This window comes from Eschrichtius robustus, chromosome 16, assembly GCF_028021215.1.
Source record: "Eschrichtius robustus isolate mEscRob2 chromosome 16, mEscRob2.pri, whole genome shotgun sequence".
NCBI lineage: Eukaryota > Metazoa > Chordata > Mammalia > Artiodactyla > Eschrichtiidae > Eschrichtius > Eschrichtius robustus.
Window position 1 is genome coordinate 28,368,138 of NC_090839.1, and position 25,159 is coordinate 28,393,296.

At 49.9% G+C, this 25,159-nt stretch overlaps 1 protein-coding gene across 1 annotated transcript; it reads right to left on the minus strand.

Annotated features, from left to right (window-relative positions):
- Positions 1-6,845: 6,845 nt before the first annotated feature.
- TCF15 (transcription factor 15) lies at positions 6,846-12,275 on the minus strand. The gene is made up of 2 exons (XM_068524619.1): positions 11,690-12,275; positions 6,846-6,920 (listed from the first exon to the last, which is right to left on the minus strand). Exons 1-2 carry the CDS (start codon positions 12,206-12,208, stop codon positions 6,846-6,848), a joined length of 594 nt encoding a protein of 197 aa, XP_068380720.1. The 5' UTR covers positions 12,209-12,275.
- Between the last annotated feature and the right edge of the window lie 12,884 nt (positions 12,276-25,159).

Consider the following 25,159-nt stretch of genomic DNA (forward strand, 5'->3'; position numbering starts at 1 on the left):
CTTTTCTGTCTTGTTCTGGAAGACGAGCCTCTTGGTCCTGCAGCAGGTACCTGCTGAGCACCCACTATTTGCTGGCACTGCGGGAGGCCCTGGGATGCTGCCGCGTGGTGGCAGCCAGAGGTGTCGTGAGCAGGGGTTCTGGCCCAGCTCAGTGGCCTGGGGAGAGTTGCCTCCTGCCTCGGAACCTCGACACTGAGCACGTGGGCAACAGAGGAGGGAGGTTAAGGGGGTGGCTCTCGACTCTGCATGCCTGGGTCCAAATCCTGACCTGTCATTCAGTGGCTGTGTGCCCTTGGGGAGCCATGAGGACGCTAACAGCCCCTGCCTCACGGGGTTGGGAGGAGTAGGTGAGTTATGGGGCTCACACCATGCCTGGCACAGATGCGGTGCTCTGTGAGCCTTCACCATTATTTTCTTCTCTGTCCGCAGAGGCTCGCCGTGCTTTGACTTCTTCTCAGAGCCGCTCTGGGCGCTCAGAGGAGACGTGTCAGGGATTATCAGGTTACGTTCAGGGGAGATCCAGGGACCCACAGGTGCCCCATCACTCATCTCATGCAGGGGTGGCCTGGACAGCTTTGCAGAACCTTTCACACTCGGCGAAACCTCTTCTTGCCTCAGAGGCATCGTCCTTACGTTTCCTCTACTCTCTCCCACTCACACATCCCCACGCACCTTGGAAGCACCCGTCATACTTTTACTATTTGCTCAGAGCCTGTTGTTCTGATAGACCTCAGCCCCCGTGAGAGCAGGCACCACATCTGTCTTATTCTCTGGCCATCCCTAGAGCCTTGCGTGGTCCACAGAGCAGTTCAATACACGTTTGTTGACTGATTGCCTGACAGGCTGAGCCAGCCACCTTAAGTAGGTCTATGATGTTAAACTCTATCCTGTGCCTCCTGCTGAGGTTTACCTCCTTGCTGTGGCTCAGGCCTTGGGATCCGGAGCCAGACCCTCTGGGTTTGAATCACGTCTGTGCCAGTGCTGAGCTGGGTGACGTTGGGCCTTGTTTTCTAGTCTATGAAATGGCGATGACAACAGTACCAACTTACATGGGTTGTTGCAAGATTAAGTGAGGCCATACTTGTGAGTCACCCAGAGCGGTGCCTCTGACTCTCATGCTTATTGCTGCTCGGCGTGGGGACGAGGGGGTGTGGTGTCACCAAGCAGTGAAAACAGTGACTGGTTCTGGCCCATCTCTGACTTGCTATGTGATATTGGGGATGCACCTTGCCTGCTCTGGGCCTCAGTGTCCCCCTTGGTGACCTGAGGGGTTCTAAGGAGATGAACTCCAGGCCCTTCCATTTAAACCCTCCAAAACCCTGTGTTTGAGTCTCTCCAGTTCTGGGAGTGTCGGCAAAGCTGCGAGCCGGTGGGAGATGCAGGTTCCTGGACCCAAACCCAGACTCTGATTCCCCCAGTGCAGGCTGGGCCCTGAGCAGAGGTGAAGACCCAGGCTGGGGGAATGACTTATCTGTCTTGTTCTGGAAGCCCAGGTTCAGTCAGGCCCTTACAGGATTGGGTACATACCTGGTGAGGGGGTGTTGGCCAGTGGTTGAAAACCCAGTGGGGCTCTGCAGCCAGAACACCTGGTTCAAATCCACTTGCTTACCAGGGGCCAGGTGAACATGGGCATGTTCTCTGTGCCTCAGTTTCCTTATCTATAAAATGGAGCAATAACTTGTTGAGTAGGCTACACTAATTAACTTATGTAAAGTGTGCAGACCAAGGCCTGAAACCTTGTAGGCCCTCAAAAAAGTCAGGCACTTTTCCAAGCCTAGAGGATCTGGGCATTCAGAAAACATCAACTCCTAAATTTTACCAGTCTTCCCTCCCATAAGGCCAGTCTGTCCCAGTTTACAAAGCCCTTCTGGTTTACTGTGTGCAGGCTGTGCTAAAATGAGGAAAACCAAGGCCCAGAGAGAGGCAGACACCCCCCCTTGGTCACACAGGAGCAGTGACCAAGCTAGACCAGGCCAGGTCTCCTGCCTTCCAGCCAGTTCACCCTCAGCACCTCCCCAGTTTCCAGGCCCTGCTGGCCTACCCTCTGACCCTGGCCCCCTGGGAGCCTGATCCCAGGCCCATGGGGTCTACAAGTCTGGTCTGGATTAGACACGCTGAGAGGCAAACGCTGGGCCCCCCAGCAGGCCGCCTGGCGGGACCCGTGCTCACAGCTGCTGAGGTTCACAGGGACATAAATCATGGTGGCAGGAGGCTCTGGGGCTGGGCCCACCTTAGCCTTCTGAAGGGCACAGGGGCCTGAGAGTCATGGGAAGGGATGCCTGGGTCCACTGGGGATGTTTTCCATCCTCTGTTGGGGCAGCTGAAGCAGGGCAGGTCAGAGGGGGCCAGGAGACCGTTTGGCAGGCCTCACATCCTAGGGCCAAGATCTTGACTTTGTTCTAACTACTCACTCTGCAATCATCTACAAACATGCAGATAAGTGACAAAAAGTAGTACAGAGAACTCATATATACCCTTTACTTGGATTCACCAAGTTTTAACAGTTTGGGACATTTGCTTTATCCTTCTCTCGCTCGCACAGATTATTTTTTCCTGAACCATTTGAGAGTACGTCATCTACATCATGTTCCTCTACCCCTTAATACTTCAGGGTGTGTTTCTGAAGCACAAGGATATACTCTTACATAACCATACTGTTAGTAAATTCAGTGAATGTAACATTGATATAATACTTTCATCTATTGTTCTTAATCCAGTTTTGTCAACTGTCCAGTAACGTCCTCTATAGCATCACCCCACTGCAGGACAGGATCCAGCCCAGGGGCATGTTGCATTTTGCTGTCCAGGTCTAGACTTCTGATATCAAGTCCAGATGAGGTAAAATACACAATAGCAGGAGATGCAGGCAGGGTTGAACAAAGATGTTCAGCCGTACACGTGTGTCCCGTGGACTGATGTTTTTGTAAAGCCTCTAACGTTCTCATGATAATGCATCATACTTGTGACTGTATATGGTTGCTTAAGAGTTAACTTACCAAATATGTTCAGAGTTTTTAGAATTCTATTCTGTGGGGTTTTTGTTGTTTTAATCTAATAGGAGCCTCATAAAATGGAAGTGGCCTGGGCCAATGAGGGGAGCTTAATGTGGTGGAGGAGCCCTGGGCTGGAGGGAGGTACCTTGCGTTCTCAGCCCAGCTCAGCTCCAAATGTTGTGCAACTCTGGCTCATCGCTGTCCCTCTCTGGGCTTCAGTTGCTCCATCGCCATGGGCGACTTCTGAGTCCTTCCCACTTGCAGCTGTGGAATTAGAGAAGCGAGTCCTGAGTGGTAGGCAGGAAGACCTGGGTTCCCGGTGGCCCAGCACAGTCAGGGCCTCACTGGGGGACCTCGGGCAGGTTGCTTCGTCCGTACGGCTCAGCTTCTCGTTGTGAAATGATGGACTCTGACATCCTTCTTGTGATGATGCTCCTTGTGTCTAATAAGGGTTGGGTGGAGGGTGCACCCTGATATTTAGGCCTCCTGTTCAGGGTCCAAGGTGGCCTGGTTGAAGTTGCTCATTCCACCCACCTCAGCCCTGGGTTTCTTCTCCCTGAGCTCCTTTAAATCCCCTGGTCCCGAGTCGGCCCTCGCTCAGGCAGCCTGGAGGAGCCTGGCTGGGTTGGCCCATCCTGAAGGTGGAAAGCTTGTGTGTTGGGGACAGTGATGTTAGGCAAATGGCCCCCAGAGGTACTGGTCCACAGCTGTGCCTCTCCCAGGTCATGTGTGTTGGGCTGGCCTTGTAGCTCACATGGGCCCCGAGACATTAACTGTCCATTACCCAGGAACGAGGCCCCAGGAAGACAGCAAGCAGCAAAATGTGCAGAACGGAGCACTACGCAGCTGCGAAAAAGCATGAAGCAGCTCTTTAAACACTGAAGGTGTACTGTTAAGGAAAAGAAAAGAATCCAAGTGCAGAACAGTGTGTAAAATACTACCTCTCATGTGGAAAAACAAGATGTATGTGACTTGCCTGTATCTGCAAACACTGTCTCTGAAGGAATCTCTGAGACTCTGGTTACCAGAATTGCCTCTGAGAACTGGAACTGAGTGGCTGGAAGGAAACTCATTGCCAGTTTATTCTTTTGTGTCTTCTGAACTGTGAACACCGTGTGATGTCTATTTCAAGGGGAATACAACTGAAGGAACCTAGTATGGGTAGGTGTGCAAGAAGGGCTCCTGGGTTGCTGCTAATTGCATTTCTTGATCTGCATGCTGGGTGCGCAGGTGTGCTCAGTCTGTGAAAGTAACTTAATGGCATGTGCACTGTCCTGCAGGTATATTATACTTTGATAAAAAGTGTTAACTTAGTATGCTGTAAATGATTGTTTAAGTGTACGTGTTTTACAAAAATCCTTCAGGATTACTACGTTAACTGTAGTTGTCTTTGGGATGGGTGATATTTCTAGGGTCTTGCAGTATTTGAATTTTTTTACAATGAAAACATAAGCAGAGAAATCTATAAATACTTTTTCAGAACTAGTAATCAGTATAGAGCATTTCTGGAAGGACACACAGGAAACAGCAGAAGTGCCTTTGGGGAGGAGCCTGAGGGAGGTACATACTTTTCACTGCATACTATTGGATACAACTTACATTATTTACCCAGTGCATAGTCTATTAAGAACGACTAAGGCAAAACAAATAATTATTTTTCTGTCCCAACTGTTCTTGCTGGTTAGGGATTAGGCCAGGGAGGGCCAGAGGGGTCAAGCAACTTCTCCGGGGTCATCCAGCAAATCTGGTGGCAGAAGTGGGCCTCCAGCCCAGAGCACCCAAGGGTCTGCTCTGTCCCCACTCCCAGGTTTCCTGCCATTGACAAGGTCACAGTCCTTTTCCTGTGGCTTTGCCAGGGGCTGCCTGGACCTGGAGCTGGGTAGGTGCTGGGGGTACAGTGTGCTTTCCTAATTAGCTCCCGAAGGGGTATTGTTTGTTGATCTGCAAAATGGGCAGCTCCACCTCAGGCTCTGTCCGAGGGTCGAATACAGGGGGTGACAGAGCAGAGTGGATACAAGCATGGAATGTAGAGCCAGGCTTCAGTTGGTAAACACTAAATAAGTGTCTATTAAAAAAATAGATTAAAAAATAGGCATATGAACGTACCTGGAGGAAAGGGTGGCTGCCTGGCTCTGCCTCCTCTCCTGGCCCCTCTCCCTGTCTCCCCTGCCTCCAGCCTCCCCAGCTTCTCCAATCCTAGCCCCACAGGGACAGATCTGTGAGACGGGGAAACACCGGCCCCCACCTCCCAGGGCTTCTGGGAGAATAATCAGGGTCACAGGGGCTGGCACCCAATCTGGGGCATCTCCAGGGCAAGGGAAGCTCACTTTGGGCTTTACAGGTGGACAGACCTCACATTGTCACCCTGCCATGTGCCAGCCACGTGCCTTTGGATGTCATTGTTTCTTTAAATTTATTTATTTATTTATTTTTGGCTGCGTTGGGTCTTCATTGCTGCGCGTGGGCTTCCTCTAGCTGCGGCGAGCAGGGGCTACTCTTCATTGTGGTGTGCGGGCTTCTCATTGCAGTGGCTTCTCTTGTTGTGGAGCACCGGTTCTGGGCGCGCAGGCTTCAGTAGTTGTGGCTCTCGGGCTCTAGAGCACAGGCTCAGTAGTTGTGGTGCATTGGCTTAGTTGCTCCGCGGCATGTGGGATCTTCCCGGACCAGGGCTCGGACCCGTGTCCCCTGCATGGGGAGGCAGATTCTTAACCACTGTGCCACCAGGGAAGCCCTGTCATTTTTTCTTTAAATCGTCTCAGCTCCAACATGGGCAAAAGCATCCCGTTAGCACACACTCATTTGCACATGTGAAAAACCACGTGCCTACCTAGCCCTGTTTGTAAAGACGTGGATAAGGGATGGGTTAAAGTATGGTATGTTCACAAAATGGAATAAACAGCTACTAAAGGAATGAAGATACCCTTTACCTTTATGTACTGACTTGGGATAACACCCAAGCTAGATTAAGGAAAAAAAATATGCACGGAGCAGAAAGTGGGTACAATATGCTACTGTTTGTGTAAAGAGTGGAAGAAAACATATATGTATATTTCTGTATTTGCTTGGTTATTCACAAGGAATAGGGACGTCACAAAAAAACTAGTGGCTGAGCCTGCCTGCGGCGGGAGAACTGTGGCCGGAGGACAAGAGGGAGGGAGACTTTTCACCACATACCCTCTTGTACCTTTTGAATTTTGAACCATGTGGATGAATATATTCCTTATTCAAAAATAAATAAAATTAAGATTTTTTTTTTTTTTTACCAACCACACCAGACACCCAACAGTTGTTCAAGAAGACAGTGAGGAAAGATTGGTTATCTCGATTTCTAGAGAGGGGGGTCCCCTGCCTTCCCCCAGCTCCACCCCCTCCAGGGCACAGGGTGGCACCTGTGACACCTGTGTCTCTTCCAAGGTCCAGGAGAGGGGCCACCTCTGACCTCTGATGTCCCCAGGCCCCTCCCTTCTTCAGCTGGGAACAATTTTTACTTAAAAATACCTTTTATTTTAAACCCATCAATTCTCTCTCTCTCATACACACACCCACACTCATGCACAGACACGCACACATCCTCTGTCAACAACAGTCTTTGTTTTTCCAAAAGTTCTGCCTTGTCTCTGACCAGCCAGGGCTCGGGCCGGCTGGATGGGTCCTCACGGCTCTCCAGGGTGGGGTGGAGATGTCCTAGGGGGCCTGCTCAGAGGGTCATGGGCCCAGGCCATTGTCCTCTGGTCCCTACACAAAGAAGGGACCTGGGTTCAGCTCCTGGGGTCTTCCCCTGTTCGCCCAGTGGTTGGCCTCTGGCCTCCTTCTCAGGGTCCTGCTTGGAGCAAATGACACAGGGGTCCAGGCTCATCTCCGAGGCACTCGAACTGGGGCCACCCCCCTCACCTTCAAGCAGCTGCCCCCCAGGTCACGACGGCTACCCTGCAGGAAGAGAGAAAGAGGTATTAGGGAGTTCAGTTGGGTCATCATGAACACTGGAACTAACCTCTGTGTCCAGCAACAGGGGACTTGATAAAAAAATCGGTTAGCTGCACAATCAAGTTCTTGCAGAAGGCAGAAGAAACTCTATATGGACTAACAGGGGATGACTAACTCTTTATGGACTAATATCGTTTAAGGACGAAAGCAAGGACTGAGTGCATGTTCCTGTGTGCTGAGATGTCCAGAGAGAAGGGCACACGGGAAATCACTAACGGGTTTCCTCAGAGGAGAGGAATGTGATGAGGAGACAGGATGGGAGGAAGCCTTTTTTTTTTTTTTTTTTTTAAACTCTATATACTTTTTTACTTTTTTCATTTCTTCCTCGTGCGATTTGTTGCTTAAAAAAAAAATCCAATATAGTTTAAATCAGAGTATTTTACACTCAAGGGCAGAACACACCCCACAGTGGTTCTCCCACTGCCTGGCTGTATACCCAGTGGCCTACTCGTCAACCTCAAAAGTAGATTCTGGAATTCTGGCCTCCCTGCCTTCATTCAGGGTGTTCCCTCTGCCAGGAATATGCTCTCTGGTCCTATTCTAGGAAGATTTCTCTATTCCTGCAATTGCCTAGCACTTCTTGCCTTTCTGGGGCCAGGATAAAACCCAGAAGGGGAAGATGGGGTCTCTCTTGTGTTCTCCCATCAGGCTGGGAGCTCAAGGGGGTGGTCGGGGAAAGTCTTTCACTATGTAGTCCCAGTTCCAGCCCAGGGACTGGCGTGGAGCAGTTGCCAACCAACGCTGCTTGGATCAGGGGTGTCCACTGGAAGACGAGCTAATGGTGGCAGCCCCGGAAGCCACCTGTCCCTCACACTGCAGGGGCAGTCTCTACCCACTGTTCTGAGGTCTGACATGTGGGTTTCATCCTCACTGTAAGCCAGCGAGATCACAGACCTTAGAGTACCCCCTCTTTTGCAGCCTCCAGCGTTGCATGACTGTCTCAGAGGCACCCAGCCAGTTGGTAAAAAGGGCTGGGCTAGAAAAATCCATGTTGTCCAACAGTCTGTCCCGTTTCCAAGACACAATGGTGTCTGAAATCCCACTGTAAATGCTCACCCCCGAGCCTGACTAGGAGATAATGGGACCGGCATTTTTCTCAGCCATCTAGAGAAACAGCTGACCATCTCGGAGCTCTGCCCGCTGCCCCGCTCCACTCCTGGGCCCAGGTTGGGGCAGATCCATCCAGATGCGAGCCCAGCCTCCCTTGAGGCTCTCCGGGCCCAGGGACAGCGTGTTCATTCACAGGCAGGGCTATTTTGAGGGCTGAGGCCACAGTCCCAGCAGAGCCTGGGGCTTGGGCTTCTCAGACAAACTCTGGCAACAGTGGCTGAGAAGGGCGGATGGGGGTGGGGGGTGCAGTGTTGAGGTTGGAGGACAGAAAACCGGCCTCCCACCTTTTCACTTTAAGTCCTCAGGGTAAGGGAGAGCCACCTGCACACCAAGTCTGGCAGTCATTGCGAGACCTGTGTCCCCTGAGGATGCTGGGACTGTTCAGCTCCCTGAACCTCGGTTTCTTCATCTATGAAATGGGGACAAAATGATTCTACTTGCCACCCCAGGGTGCAATCAAATGCAACCGCAGCTGTGAAAGAGGCTTGTAAACTGCCAACTGCATTTAGAAGAAGCCTTGACTAGGCCCCAGCTTCTTTGTCCCTTTGTGCTTCAGCGCCAAGGGCTCTGGGAAGCACTGTAGTTAGGAGGTGGCTAGAGTGAAACAGACCTGGGCTTCAACCCCTGCTCTGTCTTGGATTACCTGTCAGACCTCAGGCAAGTGACTTCAGCTCATTGAGCCTCGGTTTCCCCATGTGTAAAGTTAGTTACTGTGAGGATTACACACGTTAACGCAGGTAAAGCCCTTAGCACAGTGTCAGGGATATAGTAAGTGTTCCATGAATGTTCACAAGTATTAGCATCAGCATCATCTGGTGATGGCACCTCCTTGCCCCACTGCCCTCTGTGCCACCTCTGCTCCTGAGCTGGTACGCCAAGTGGGGAAGGCCTTACAAGATGATCCTATCTGACCGCCACCCCCAGGTAACAAAAGGGAAAACAGGGCAGAGACAAGAACCTCCTGTCCACCTCCCCTTGCTATTTCTACCACAGAGGGCCACACCTAACCCCTCCTTAAACAGGAAGATGCTACAGGGAGCTATTTCCACGGTGACCCCAACCCCAGACCAGCCAGCTGGGAACGAGGTGGTGGCTCAGGGTGAAGGGATAGGGTCTGGGGCCTTGGAGCTCTCTGGTCACCAAAGCTGAGAAGGAAGGCTCCCACAGGCTCCCCAAGACAGCCAGTTTTCTTCTAGTCGAGTCCTCAAGTCTTTGGGGGCCACAGCCAGCCAGGATCACCCCTTTTGCTTATTCCCAGAGGAGCCTGTGTGCTTGAGAGCATGGCTCCCACAGCCAAATTTGGCTGGGTTCTAGGTCCTGTACACAGATCCCAGGGAAGCAGCCAGACCCAGGCGAGGCCCTGTGATCTGCGGGACAGGCCTGAGACCAGCAGAGAAGCCCCCAGCCTACCTGCTGTGGGGGGCAGGCACCTGATGGACACACCCTCTCCCCGAGGCCTGTTGTTACAGGGCCCTCCCATACTAACCTTTTCCACATCCCAGTTGGGCAGGCCTGAGTTCGAATCCTGACTCCATCATGGGCGGTGTCTCTGAACCAGTGACATCATCTCTAAGCAGTTGGGGATAACCAGAGCACCTCCTTCCCCAGCTGCGGGGGGGTTTTAATGGTAACATGTGGAGAGCGCTTAGCACGAGAGATCAGTGCTCATCAAGACTGCTGACACTGCTGTCACTGGCCAGTCTTCGCCTCCCCTCTATGCATTGCCACCTTCAACGTCTACCCTTTTCCTTTTCTAGGCTCTAGCTCTGTGTCCTGCTCCTAGAACATCTTCCCCTACTGCCTCAACCTGCCTGCTTCCATCCCCAAGCCTCTGTCAGGAACTTAGCCACTGGGTCAGGGGCTTCCTCTGGCCCTGACAGTCCCTTTGTGCACCCCCCTCCCCATCAGACCACAACATCCCTGTTTTCACCTCCAGGCCCTGCCCTGGCCCCGCACTGGGAGTTCCTGACGGCGGTGGATGGGCATCTACAACCTGCTTCTCTGGGAATGTTTTCAGAGTCGACAAAAAACAGCTGTCGGGTAGTTAAGGTTTGCTGAACTGAGTGAACAGGTGAAAAGCAGTCAGGGAGTATTGCCGAGGGCCCACAGACCAGGGCCCACAGCTGGGAGGATCAGGGACCCTGGAGAGAGTTCAAATCTGAACCGAAAAAGACTGACTTAGGGAAACTGAGGCAACAATGGCAGGTGAGAGGCCAGAAGGGGGTAGTCTGAGGCCAGGACACAGAGGCTTCCCCAGAACAGAGTGAAGAGGGGAGCTGGGGAAGTTGTGAGAACCAAAGACTAGGGGACCCAGAGGCGTGACTCCAATCCCCCATGCCTTTTTTTTTTTTTTTTTTTTAATTTTTATTTTATACTGGAGCATAGTTGATTAACAATGTTGTGTTAGTTTCAGGTGTACAGCAAAGTGATTCAGTTATACCTATACATGTATCTATTCTTTTTCAAATTTTTTTCCCATTTAGGTTATTACAGAATACTGAGCAGAGTTCCCTGTGCCCCCAGGCTCTTTCATTTTCCAAAAGGCCACGGGCCAGTCAGGGACTCTCTCAGCCTCAGTTTCCCCAGCTGTAAATAGTAGCTGCTAGAATCCAAAGCTGTCACAAGACAAGCCTCCTTATTCTAAGAAAAGCCCAGGCCAGAAAGGGGAAAGGCTGGGGGTGAAGCAGGCTCCTTGGGGCCTGTGCAGAAGAACCAGCTTTCAACCAGGAGCACCCCCCAGCAACCTCTGCTGCTACTCACCCCCGTCCGTCCCCTACCAGCCTGGTTCTCATCCTTACTTAGGACAGACCACAGGAGCTTACCTCCAGCTCTGCCCGGCTGGCTCAACAGTGCCCTTCCCCAGCACTCCATCTCTTTGGGGGCTGGGTATCCTCAAGAGACCCCCTCCTTCACACCTACTGCTCATCAGCTGGGTACCTCAGGCTCTTGACTGGGGGTGTGCATCCCCTTTTCTTCTCAGTCTCCTGCCCTTGGGTCAGTCTCAGGATACGGGACAATTATTTTACGGTAAGGGCAGCTCAGGGCAACACATACCCAGCAAACCCAGAGCCTGCATTCTGGCTTTCGAGCTGAGTAATGTGGGCACCCCTCTGAGCCCCAGGTCCTCACCAGTCATAAAACGGGCAGAACTACCTGCCTGATGGGGTTCTTGTGAAGGTAAAAAGAAAGACCAGGAATGATAAAACGGGCAGAACTACCTGCCTGATGGGGTTCTTGTGAAGGTAAAAAGAAAGACCAGGAATGCGCGCCCGTACATAGGAAGAGCTCAATAAATGATAGCTTTTGTTATGATTTCCCCACACGCTCTTCCCAGCACACTCCTAGTGGGAGGGGGTGTCCTTCGATGAGCAATCTCCATCCTCTAAATCACGCCCGAGCTCTGGGCTTCCCTGCGCCCCTTGTTTGGGGAACATTGTGAGCGGTTCTGTTCCACACCAAACTCTGGGCCTGGAGGGCCGCACCCTCGACGACTCCACGTCTCTTCCCCCTCTCTTCATTGGGGTCTCGGCCCCTCTTTTGCTCCGTAAGAGGCCCGTTCCCTGACCCTGCGGCCGCAGTACTGGAGCGCCGCGCGCACTCACCCCCTTGCGCTGGTTGCTGAGGCAGAAGGTGCAGATGGAACGCGGCTGGCGGCCGCCGTCGGGGGCGGCTGGGACCGCGCTCTTGGCGGTGCCCGCCGCTCGGAAGCACGGCTGCCCGTCGTCGGCCGCGTCGCCCAGCAGCAGCACGTTGGCCAGGTGCGCGATGTAGCTGGACGCCAAGCGCAGCGTCTCGATCTTGGATAGCTTGCGGTCCACCGGCTCGGTGGGGATGAGCGTGCGCAGCGCCGTGAAGGCCGTGTTCACGCTCTGCGTGCGGTCCCGCTCCCGCGCGTTGGCCGCCTGCCGCTGTCGCACCACCACCACCGGGCCCGCGCTGCTGGCCGCCCGCCGCCCGCCTCCGGGGCCCGGGCCGCGCCGTGCCGCCTCCAGGCCCTCGCAGCAGCCGAACGACTGGTCGGAGGCGTCGCTCTCGCTGCGGTTCTCCTCGTCCTCGCTCAGTAGCCGCACGTCCGGGTACAGCACGTGCGCGCCGACGGGGCGCAGCAGCGCGAACGCCATGGGCGGCCGGCCGCTTCCCTTGGTGCGCCGCGTCCCAGCGTCTGCCGCGCCCCGCCGTGCGCTCCCGCGCGCTCCCACGGCTCAGCCGGCCACCGCCTTATAGCCGAGGGAGGGGCCAGTCCCGAGGCCGCCCCGGCCGGGGCGGGGGGGCTCCGCCCTGGCCAATGGGGAGGCGCCCGCCGCGCCCCGGCCAATGGCTACGGGCCCTTCGCCCCAGTTCCCCAGGTTGAAAGCGGCCCGCGAGCTGGTGGCCCGCCCTGAAGGCTCTGGATCCCCGCGGGCGAGCGGGGCAAAAGCCGGGGGTCGGAATGGGTTGGGTGGGTGGAGTGGGCTGTTCCCAGATCCGGACTCATCTTCAGCCTAGACCGCAGGGAGGCTTCGGGCAGGTCCCTTTTCCTCTCCTGGCTTCAGTTTCCTCGTTCGAAAAGAAGATTGTAGAGAAACCAGCTCGGGTTTTTCCTTCCTCAAATTCTAATACTGTGGTTCTGCAACTTTCGTGTAAGAATTAGGGAAGGGGGGGCTTTTGACTTGATAAATTCCCGGATTCCCCCCAATCTGATTCAGCCGACCCAGGATTCTGCATTATGTACAGGATGGTGGTGTCAGTGGAGAACAGTTGGAGAAACACTATAAACTTTCCAAATAAGGGCTTGATGGTGTCACATCCCTGACGACAAACTTAAAAAAAAAAAAAAAAAAAAAAAAGAGCAAAACAAAAACAAAACACACAAACGCCAGTAACTCCATTCATTCATTCATTTATTCAACAAATATTTATTGGGTCCCTGCTATGCCAGGCATGGTTTTAGGTGAGAATAGAGATGTGAACAAAACAAACTCTTTGCTTTCACAGAGTTGACATTTTGGTTGAGGTCCTACCACCAAAATGGTTGTGCGAGACACAGTGCTGAGTGCTTTACTGATCTTTACTTTCCTCTGCTGAAGTTGTGGGGAAGAACCCCTGATTTACAGATAAGACAGCTCTGGCCTTCAGGGTGAGTGAGGGCAGTGGCCCCAGCCTGTTTGGGACCCACTATCAGCCCTGTCCTGTCTCCACCCCAGTAAAATGCAAGTTTCTCTCCCTTACTCCCCACAATCCCATCCTGGACTGCAGCAGCCTCCCTGGCTCCAAATCCACACACTTCCCTTCCCTCTGCTTGAAGTGCCAACACCACCCCCTCAAAAAACTCACCCTTACGAAGAGAGGGGGTGGGGGGAAATATCTTCCCTCATTGCCTTCCTTCCTTCTGAAAACCTTAGATTGTTCAGCCTGACATCTGACATGTCCTCTTCCTCAGAGGCCCTGGGAAGAATTACTGAGCTGATGATGGTTGTTGGGGTCCCCAGGTTGCTCATGCCCCTTTCCCAGCTCCATCCTGGGGACCGGCCAAGCCTATATTTGCTTGGCCTTGACAATAACTTTCTCTTTAGCCCAAATGGCAGCCCATGCGGCAGAGAGAGCACAGGGAGTGAAGTCGCAAGGTTTCTAGGTGCGTTTCGGCTCCATCTTCCTTCTGGGCATCAGTTTTCTTGACGATGCCTCCCAGCTCTGCCATGCTGTGCATTCCTGGCTCCCAGACCCAGGCCAGAATGGGGGAGAGATGGGGAGCTGGCTGCTGGGAGAGCAGTCCCTGAAGTCTTCAGGCCCTAGGGTCTTCAGGAAGGTCTGTTCCCACACCTGGCTCTCCCCCCCTTCATTTGACCGTGACCCCAGCCAGGCTGGGCTTTGGGAAGGAGGAGAAGGAGGCTGCGAGGCCCCCTCCCTGCAGGGCCAGCCCCACACACAGCCCCAGGCCAAGCTGCTGCTTCCTGAGCCGATGAATTATTACCGGGAGATTTCCTTCCCTGTCTGCGCCTCCTCACAGGGGCTCCTGCTCCCTTCACTTTCGCTTCCCCCCCCTCCCCCTCTCTTCTGCTCTGGACCCTCAGGCGGCTTGAAATTCCTCAGTCCAGCCCCCTCCCATTCCAGCAAGACCTGGAGGAGCCAAATAGGGCGTGAACTGGGCCCGGAAGGTGGGGAGGGGGCTTCCTTGGAAGGCGCATTCATTCATTCGCTCCTCAGGCAGGTTTTGACATAGACGACCCTGGGAGTAAAATAAAACCATGAATGAGACTCAGGGCCTTCTGCAGCCCAGAGGGGAAGGCGAGCTGTAAACAAAGAATTCCAGGACAATGTGGTCGGTGCAAGCCAGGGCCTGGCATCAGAGAGACCCGGTTCCGGCCCAAGGTTAGCAGCCTCTTGGAGTCTCAGCTTCCTGCTCTGAAAACGGAGGGGTAATAATAGTACTTATTCCTAGAGCTGATAATGGGTTTATGCCAGGAATGCCAGGGCCTGGCACACGGAGCGCGAAAACACCCGAGAGCAGTCTGTGCTAGTGGTTGCCGGGGCTGGGGCCCGCCGCTGAGGAGCACCCTGCCTGGGAAGGGACTGAGCAGCTTGGACTCTTCTAGGCCTTGTCCCTGGGAGTGGGGAGGGGGCTCCTGCGAGTCTCAGCCCACCCACACGAGGCTTTCAGCTCCTCCCCTCCTCTGTTCCTCACCCTGCTGCAGCCCCACGGGCCTCCTCGCTATCCCTGGAGCCCACTTCTGCCTGGCACCCACTGTCCCCAGATATTCCCATAGCTAATTCCCTTACTTCCGTCCCATCTTCCCTCAAATCTCATCTCCTCAGGGAGGCCTCCCCTACCCCTCAGCGCTCCTCTGGCTCTCCCTCTCCCCTTCCCCTGCTTTACTTCTTTCCAGAGTATTCATCATTACTTTCACTCATTCATTTATTCATTCATCCACAAATGTTAATTGAGTACCTGCTATGCACCAGGCACGGTTCTGGGTACTGGGAATACAGTGGCAAACACACTACACATTTATTTGTCTGCCAGCTGTCTATCTGCACCAGAAAATAAGCTTCTTGGGGCAGCGACTTTGTATCAATACTTTGCTCATCTCACTTCCTCCTCATCACAACCTTCTGAGGTAGGTATTGTTATTCCCGTGTCACAGATGAAGAAACTGAGGTTCCAAGAAGGGAAGGTGACTTGCCAAGGTCACACCGGGGCCAGTGGAGGAACTCAGCTCAGTCTTCCTCAGCCACACGGCCTCTCAGGCAGCCCAGAGGCGTGTGAGGGCTGAGTAGGAGTCTACCAGGTAAGAGGAGGAGGGTCTTACAGGGTGAGAGAACAGCAGCTGACCCCTGCCTTCCTGACCAGGGCACCCCGGCCTTCATTCCCGCTGAAACACTTGCAGTTCCTCCGAGGCACCAGCTTTGCCCTGTCTGTCCGCCTCTTCTGGAGACCCATCCCTTCAGGTCTGACCAGACGACCCTACTCCTCCACCAAAGTTCAGTGTAGCTTCTCAGTGAAGCCTGCTTTGTGGCTCCTCCCAAACCTCGGTGCAAAGTCTTGCGCTGACACACTGTGTTTTGACTTCTCTCCCTGATTCCCCACTCCATTTCCCTCCCCCCACCAGGGCACCCACTCTTTTTTTTTTAATTAATTAATTAATTAATTAATTTTGGGCTGTGTTGGGTCTTTGTTTCTGTGCGAGGGCTTTCTCTAGTTGCGGCAAGCGGGGGCCACTCTTCATCACGGTGCGCGGGCCTCTCACTATCGTGACCTCTCTTGTTGCGGAGCACAGACTCCAGACGCGCAGGCTCAGTAGTTGTGGCTCACGGGCCTAGTTGCTCCGCGGCATGTGGGATCTTCCCAGACCAGGTCTCGAACCCGTGTCCCCTGCATTAGCAGGCAGATTCTCAACCACTGCGCCACCAGGGAAGCCCTCTATTTTTTTAAAGACAATTTTTTAAGAGCAATTTTAGGTTTAAACAAAATTGAGAAGTAGAGAAATTTCCCATAGACCCCTTGTTCCCACAAATGAATAGCCTCCCTGTTACCAACACCTCCCAGCAGAGTGGTACATTTGTTACAATTGATGAATCTGCTGTACATTGACACATCATCATCACGCAGAGGTTCACTCTTGGTGTTGTACATTCTATGGGTTTGGACAAATGTATGCTGACATATATCCATTATTATAGTAGCGTACAGAATATTTTCACTGCCCTAAAATTCTGTGTTCTGCCTGTTCATCTACACCCCAATCCCTGCAACCACTGATCTTTTTATCGTCTCCATAGTTTTGCCTTTTCCAGAATGTCATAGAGTTAGAATCATACAGTATGTAGCCTTTTCAGATTGACTTCTTTCACTTAGCAATATGTATTTAGTGTTCCTTTATATCTTTTCATGGCTTGATACCTTTTTTTTTTTTCTTTAGCACTGAATAATATTACCTTGTCTAGAGGTACCATAATTTATCCATTTACCTACTGAGGGACATCTTGGTTGCCTCCAGGTTTTTGCAATTAAGAATCAGGCTGCTATAAACATCTGTGTGCAGGTTTTGGATGGATATAAATTTTCAGTTCCTTTGGGTAAATACCAAGGAGTGCAATTGCTGGATCATATGACAAGAGTATGTTTAATTTTATGAGGAACCACCAAACTGTCTTCCAAAGTGGTTGTACCGTTTTGCGTTCCCACCAGCAATAGATGAGAGTTCCTGTTTCTCCATATTCTCGTCAGCATTTGGTATAGTCAGTGTTCCAGGTTGTGGTCATTCTCATAGGTGTGTAGTGATATGTCATTGTTGTTTTAATTTGCATTTCCCTGATGATGTATGATGTGGAACATCTCTTCATATGCTTATTTGCCATCTGTATACCTTCTTTAGTGAGGTGTTTGCTAAGGTCTTTGGCCCAATTTTTAATAGGGTTATTTTCTTATGGTTGAGTTTTAAGAGTTCTTTGTATATTTTGGATAACTAGTCCTTTATAAGGTGTGTGTTTTGCAAATATTTTCTCCCAGTCTATGGCTTGTCTTGTCATTCTCTTGATATTGTCTTCTGCAGAGCAGAAGTTTATAATCTTAATGAAGTCTAGCTTGTCAATTATTTCTTTCATGGATCGTGTCTTGGTATCCTATCTAAAAAGTCATTACCATACCCAATGTCATCTAGGTTTTCTACTATGTTATATTCCAAGAGTTTTATAGTTCTGTGTTTTACATTTAGGCCTAGGATCTATTTTGACTTATTTTTTGTGAGGGGTGTAAGGTCTCTGTCTAGATTCATCTTCCTGCATGTGGATGTCCAATTGTTCCAGCACCACTGGCTGAGAGACTATCTTTGCTCCATTGTTTTGCCTTTGCTCCTTTGTCAAAGATCAGTTGACTGTATTTATGTGGGTCTATTTCTGGGCTGTCTATTCTCTTCCATTGATCTATTTGTCTATTCTTTCACCAATACCACACTTTTTTAAAAAAATATTTATTTATTTATTTAGGCTGCTCCAGGTCTTAGTTGCGGCATACAGGATCTTTAGTTGTGGCATGCTGACTCTTAGTTGCGGCATGCGGACTCTTTAGCTGTGGCATGCGGACTCCTAGTTGCAGCATGCGGACTCTTAGTTGCGGCACATGGACTCTTTAGTTGCGACACGCAGACTCAGTTGCGGCATGTGGACTCTTTAGTTGTGGCATGCAGACTCTTAGTTGCGGCACCCGGACTCTATAGTTATGACACGTGGACTCTTAGTTGCGGCACGTGGACTCTTTAGCTGTGGCACGTGGACTCTAGCTGTGGCAGTGGACTTCTTAGTTGCGACATGCGGACTCTTAGTTGCAGCATGCGGACTCTTTATGTGTGGCATGCGGACTTCTTAGTTGCGGCTTGCGGACTCTTTAGCTGCGACATGCGGACTCTTGGTTGTGGCATGTGGACTCTTAGTTGCGGCATGCGGACGCTTTAGTTGCGGCATGTGGACTCTTTATTTGTGGCATGAGGACTTCTTAGTTGCAGCATGTGGACTCTTAGTTGCAGCATGTGGACTCTTTAGTTGAGGCATGCGGACTCAGTTGCGGCATGCAGACTCTTAGTTGTGGCATGAGGACTCTTCAAGTGTGGCATGCGGACTTCTTAGTTGCAGCATGCAGACTCAGTTGTGGCATGAGGACTCTTAGTTGCGGCATGCGGACACTTAGTTGCATCACGCATGTGGGATCTAGTTCCCTGACCAGGGATTGAACATGGGCCCGCTGCATTGGGAGCGCGGAGTCTTACCCACTGGACCACCAGGGAAGTCCCTACCACACTGTCTTGACTACTGTAGCTTTATTGTAAGTCTTGAAGTCAGGTAGTGTCAGTCCTCTGACGTTCTCCTTTAGTATTGCATTGGATATTCTGGATTTACTCTAATATTTTTGATGCATGTCTTTGAATATGTGGGTGTCCTTATAAAATATAATGGTGCTGATTTTTGTGAGTGGGTTATTAACTTACACAAATGGTAGTTTCCATAGATCTGTTTCTAGGTTATTTTGTTACTTGACACTGTGCTCTGTGTGCTGAGTCTAACTGGAGTTCATTGCTTCTACCTGCTGCTTAGTATGCATGGTGTACATGTATCCACCATGCCTCCTTTGTTTACTCCCTGAGCAATGGACACTGTAGTTACCTCCAACTCCCACCTCCCCAACACTATGATAACCTTTGGTGCATGACTCCTGTGTGTGTTTCTCTGGCATATACACCCAGAAGGAGGATTCTGGAAGTGGAGAGAATACACATAGCCTAAGTGCTGTCTGACTACATTTTAAGATGGCTGCTGCAGTCCACATGTCCAGCAGGGCATTTGGGACCACTTTCCCCCACATCATCCCTGGCACTTGGAATTATCTGACTTCCTGTTTTAATCTGAATTTCTCTGAAGACAGAGAAGTGGCTTGTTTTCCGTCTCATTGTGCTTGCCTTCCCCACTAGACTATGAATTCTCCAGGGCAGGGAAGTTATCCCAGAATCTTAGGCCAGATCCTGGACATTGTGGACAATAGTGAATGCTTATTGTATGAATGAATTAGTTAAAAGGCTGATACACAGCCTCCTAAACCTACTTTGTACCAAACCTTGACCTAGATGGTAGTGGTACAAATGTTTGTGTGTAAACAAGGGGACACACAAAAGAGGACAAAGTCCTACACCTCAATCTACTTGGAAAAAAAGACTAATGATAGTTAGCATTTAAGGCAGGCCTACTTTGTGCCAAGAGTTCATAGATATATTAATCACAATCTTAAGTTCAGTTAGGCAAAATAAAAGTGTATTTCTCTTTCACATTCAAGGCGTTTGCAGGTAGGGCTGATCTGGCATTCTATAGTGTATATAGCCTCCAATGATCCTTGTTTCCTGGTGTCACTCCCTTGTGTAGATACCTCCCCCCGTTGAATCAGATCTGACTTGTATGGCAGAAATGACAGCATGTGACCTCTGAATCTAGGTGATAAAGGTATAGGCAGACCTCAGAGATACTGCGGGTTCCATTCCAGACCACAGTAATAAAATGAATATTGCAAAAAATTGAACCACACAAATTTTTTTGTTTCCCAGTGCATATAAAAGTCATGTTTACACTATACTGTAGTCTATTAAGTGTGGAATGGCATTAGGTCTAGAACATACCTTAGTTTAAAAATAATGCTTTTAGAAAAATGACACCAATAGACTTGCTTGACGAAGGGTTGCCATAAATCTTCAGTTTGTAGAAAACGCATTATCTGTGAAGTGCAATAAAGGGAAGTGCAATAAAACAAGGTCTGCCTGTATTTAGTTTCTGCCTTGTTCCCTTGAATCACTCATCCGGAGATGGCAGCCACCATGCTATGAGACATTCAAGTTGTCCTGTGGAGAGATCCATACAGAGAGGAACTGAGGCCCCCAGCCTACAGCCAGCACCAACTTGGAACCTTGTGAGTGAGCTTCCTTTGATGTGGATCCTGGATTCCTGACCTGCAAGAACTGTGAAAAATAACAAAGAAAGAACTATAAAGATAATAAATAATCATTGATGTTGTAAGCCCCTAGGTTTAGGGTATTTTGTTATGTAACATTAACTCACTAAAGCAGATGGTGTCAGGGACCCAGGCTCTGCCTATCTTTTTGCTCTCTCATATGTGACTTCCACTCCCTAGGTTGTCTCATGGACCAGTATGGCTGCTGGAGTCATTCTGTCTGCATTCCAACTGGCGAAAAGGAGAAAGAGGCAGAGGAAGGAAGGGCGCACTTCATCAGTTGAGGACACTTGTCTGAGAGTTATAGCCTCACTTCTGCTCACATCCCATTGGCCAGACCTGGTCATTTGACCATACTTTACTGAAAAGGAGGCTAAGAAATGTAGTCTTCATTGCTGGGTTTCTTTTAGTATAGAAGAATGGAAGAATAGATACCGGAAGCAACTAGTGATGCCTGCCAGAGGTGTTATCTCTGGATATAATACAGTGTCGCATGGTTAAATTTGCAGATTCAGGAGCCTGTCTGTGTTCAGCTCTGCCACTTACCACCCCTGTGATCTTGAAAAATTTACTGAATTTCTCTGTGCCTCAGCTTCCTCGTCTGCGAAACATGGGTTATAAGAGAGCCTGCCTTTAGAGGGTTATTGTGAAGATTAAATGACTCAAAATATGTAGCGTTTGTACCAGTCCTGGCACTTGGCACGTGCTGTATAAGTATTAGCTGTTATCATCATTTAATCCTTAAAAGAGGTTTTCTCAATTTGGCCTGATAGCAATTTTTCCCACTTTCATCATCCCATTGAAATTCTTAGAGAGCAAGATCAAGACCAGGGCAGTACCTGGCACATTATATGCATCCAGAAATATCTGTTGAATAAACATTTAAACTGTCCTTCCATAGAGATGCCAGGTTTTGTTTCGTTCTGTTGTTCTGTTCAGGTTAATAAAAAGTGCCATTGACCCCATCCATGTGGTTCCTCTGGTGTGGAGCTGGTGTCCTTGATTCTATCAAAAGAGCTCAGTCTATCTAAGGTCCCTCCAGGCTTTTTTTTTTTTTTTTTTTGGCCACACTGAGCAGCATGCGTGGGATCTTAGTTCCCCGACCAGGGATGTATTTATTTATTTATTTATTTATTTGGTTGCGCCAGGTCTTAGTTGCGGCAGCAAGCTCCTTAGTTGTGGCATGTGAACTCTCAGCTGTGGCATGCATGTGGGCTCTAGTTCCCTGATCAGGGATTGAACCTGGGCCCCCTGCACTGGGAGCACAGAGTCTTAACCACTGGACTGCCAGGGAAGTTCCCAGGCCATTATTTTTAGGAGTGAATTCTTGGGAACTCTTGTTCTAGAAGATGCCCAGAGTTCCATGATAAGAAAAAGTCTGAGAAACTGCATTTTGCATCTGCCATCTACAGGGTTGCAGACATTAGCATATTAAATGCTCTGAGAAACCCTGCACAAGTAACCTCCTTAGGCCTCATTTCACTTTTCATTTTCTAGACTTATTTGACCACAGACTCTCCCCCACAAACCCCCCACCCCGCCCTGCACAGACACCCAGTAGAGAATACAGTTTAGTGGACATTTCTCCAACTGTTGTCAATGACAACCACCTTGGTGTGAAGGGGTATCCCATTCTTTCTTGAGAGCACATTGGATAGGGGTGACAGGGGAGTGAGCAGGTGGGCGCTGTACCAGGCAGAGCTGGGTGAAGAGAGGGATTCCAGGCATTTTCCCGGAGCCCCACTCTCTACAGGACACCAAAACATCATTAGAAATGTAACATGTTGGGGGGAAAATGTGTTTCTTGGCACTTCTATCAGGGAAAGAGCAATGAAAATGGAAAGAATAATATTATTGAGGGATTACTATATGCCAGGCACTCTTCTAAACACTTGTAGGCATTTTCTCATTTAATCCTCAGAGCAACCCCATGAGCTAAGTACTATTAATATTACCGTTTAACAGATGAGTAGAGTCAGGAACAGAGAGATTAAGTAACTTGCCTAAGGTCACACAGCTAGGGAGTGACAGGAATTCTTTGATAAATTGCTTATGATGGGGATGAGGAGGGAAGAGCCACACTCTAGGGTAGTTTAAACTCAGATGCTCACAAAACTCCACCCCGGGGAGAATCAGCCTGTTAACGGCAGTGTTCTGATTTTGTGGAGTAGGGGATGCAAATTTGGGGCCAAGGTGGAATTGCTCAGTAATAGAGAAGAGGTGGCTGCGGCCATGGGTGTTCTCCTTCATCTCCATCCCTCTAAAGGGATATCAGGCTGATGTTTAGAGACCATCAAGTTGAAGAAAGCACTAAATAATTTAGCCTGTCCAGGTACCCACCTGGTTCAAGTTGGCCCTAATACCAGGGCCGGGTGACACAGAGTCACCAAGATGATGGAGAAATTCAAGACTTGCTGAATGAAGCCACTGTTTAATGAATCCTTTGAAAATTCAAAGAGTCCTATTAAAAATCCTCAAGGCTGAGTGTCAGGGGCAGGGACCCTCTTCTCAGCTCAGCTGCTGACTGTGCCTGTGGGCACTTCTCCTCCCTTCTGCAGGCTACATGGTGCAGGGGGTGCAAGTTGGGGAGTGGGCCCCTGAGAACTCTGATGTAGACAGATCATGCTAACCCCAGCCCAGCCCAGCCATTAAGATTTCAGAGAAGAGTGAAATCAGAGACCCAGTGCTGTCCAGAGAGGCTTCCTGAGGGTGGTGGCCTAGATCAAGTTTAGGGCACCTCAGCTACCTTAAATAAGGGAGCCCCATGATGAAGTTGTGTTTCAGTCTAACCTCAGTTGTCAATGGCGATGCTGGCACAACAGGTGCATTTGTGGGTTGTCCTCCTGGACTGGCATGCAGACTCCTAACTGCTTACACAATATCTACCCCACTCCCTATCAATAGAACCTTGATTTGTCTGGGGCAGCAATGGGCATCCCTACTTATAGTCCTCTTCTCAGGCTTCACTGCAGCTAGGGGTGGCCATGTGGCTCATTCTGGCCAATGAGATGAAGATAGAAGTTCCTAGGGAGGGCCTACTTCCTCAAATGAAATGACAGAGTCTTCTGAGAAGGTTTTGTCCTCTACCCTTCACCTTCTTCCTGCCTGGAACAAAGATGCAATTCCTGGAGGTATAGCAGCCAACTTGGTGCCATGAGGACAAAGGTCACATGCTAAGGATGGCAGAGTGGAAAGCCAGAGTAGCTGGGTCATTGATAATTTCCTTGAGCAGCTAGCCACACTAGCCTCTAATCTCTTGGGAAAAAAAACAAAAACAAAAACAAACTCCTATTTGGTGAAGCCACTATATTGGGTTTCTGTTACATGCAGCCAAATGCAAGCTGTTAACAATACATCCAGGTCTCATAACGAATAATGTTCATACCATTACCATCTATGCTGCACTGTGTGCCAGGCACTGAACAACAGCTTCTCATCCATTGTCTCATTTCATCCTCACCATCCTAGAAGTGGGGGCCTGTAATTACCATCATGTTACAGAAAGGGAAATGAGGGCTCTGAGGAGTTAAGAAACTTGCCCACGATTGCCCAGCTAGGAGAGGGGGAGAGTCACGATTTGGACCTGGGTCTCTAATTTTCTTAAGTCTCTGTTAATAGCTGTGGCGGTTTGAAAACATACCCCCCACCCCAACTCTTCCCATCAAGAGCTAGCGTCTGTGTCCGCTCCCCTTGAGTCTAGACAGGCTGGAGGCTCCTTTGACCAGTTGAATTTGACAGAAGTGACCCTCTGTGACTTCTGAAGTAGGGTCTTAAAGGTGACGCATTCTTCTGCCTTGTTCACTGAAGCCCTCTTTACTCAGAGTTACCGTGTAACAAGTCCAAATGCCCTGAGACTGCCATGCTGTGAGGAAGCCCAGGCCACATGAAGGTGTTTCTGATCGGTTGTACTATTCTTCCCATCCTCTCAGCCCAGGGGACAGATGTGTGAGTGAAAATGCCTTCGTATGATTCCATCCCCAGCTGTTGAATCACCCCCACCTTTGAGTCTTCCCAGTTGAAGCCTCAGACATCATGGAGCAGCGACAGGCATTCCCTGCTGTGCCCGTTATTATGAATCCTGAACTATAGAATCTGTGAGCGTAAGAAAATGGGTGTTTTAAGACTAACTTGTAGGGTAATTTGTCCCATAGCAATGCTAATTGTCACTGCAGCTCACTGCAATGCCTCCTAAATATTATCTTCACACCTGAAAGTACCAAAACCCTGAAAATTTAATTGATTTTTTATTATTTGCTGTAATTATATTCTGTAAAGTTACCACCAACACTGAATTAGCAAATACGGAACACAGCACTCCTGGGGAAAAATATAGAGTTAATTTCCTGCAAGAGTCTAGTCACATTTTCATCAACTGATCAGTACATAACCTTGTTTTATGTGTGTTTCTGTTTAAGGACACCTTATTTAATATATACTGTTGATTCTTTCACATTAAAATTATGGACAACAGCGTTATAACTCACACCTGAACAAAGCTCATCTCACACGCATGTTTTCTCTGTAAGACACCTCATAGCCTTCTTGAGCTTAGTAACACCAGACAGCCCTTCAGCAGTATGCTTGAGACCATTTTAAACAGAGAAATCACCAATGAAAAGCACAAAAATGTGCAAAGCGTGGCACTAAATAGATCACAAGCAGGACACTTGTTTACAGCATGAGAGTGGAAACAAGAAGGCATTGTCAGTGATCCACTTCAGCTGGGAATGTGGGTGTCCGTGACTCAAATTTTTCTTCACTCTGCGCATGTCCGTGAATGACCATGAAACCACTGAAGAGTACTCATTTTGTGGTTACAAATAAGTTTTAGGGAGCAGGCAAATTCACAAATACGGAATCTCCAAATAATAAGGATTGACTGTATTATTTAACAAGTTCAGGGCTTGCAGTCCTGATTAATAATTGTAGAAAGTGAGGCAGTGAGCAGGTCGAGGCAAGTCCCAAGAGCCTTGCTTTTCTCATTGGTCAAATGTGGCTGATGGTGCCTAACCTGTCGGGTTTGTGGAGGTAAGGGGTAGTAATAATAACAACAATTATTTACTGAGGGCCCATCTTACAGATGAGGAAACTCAGGCCCAGCAAGGTGAAG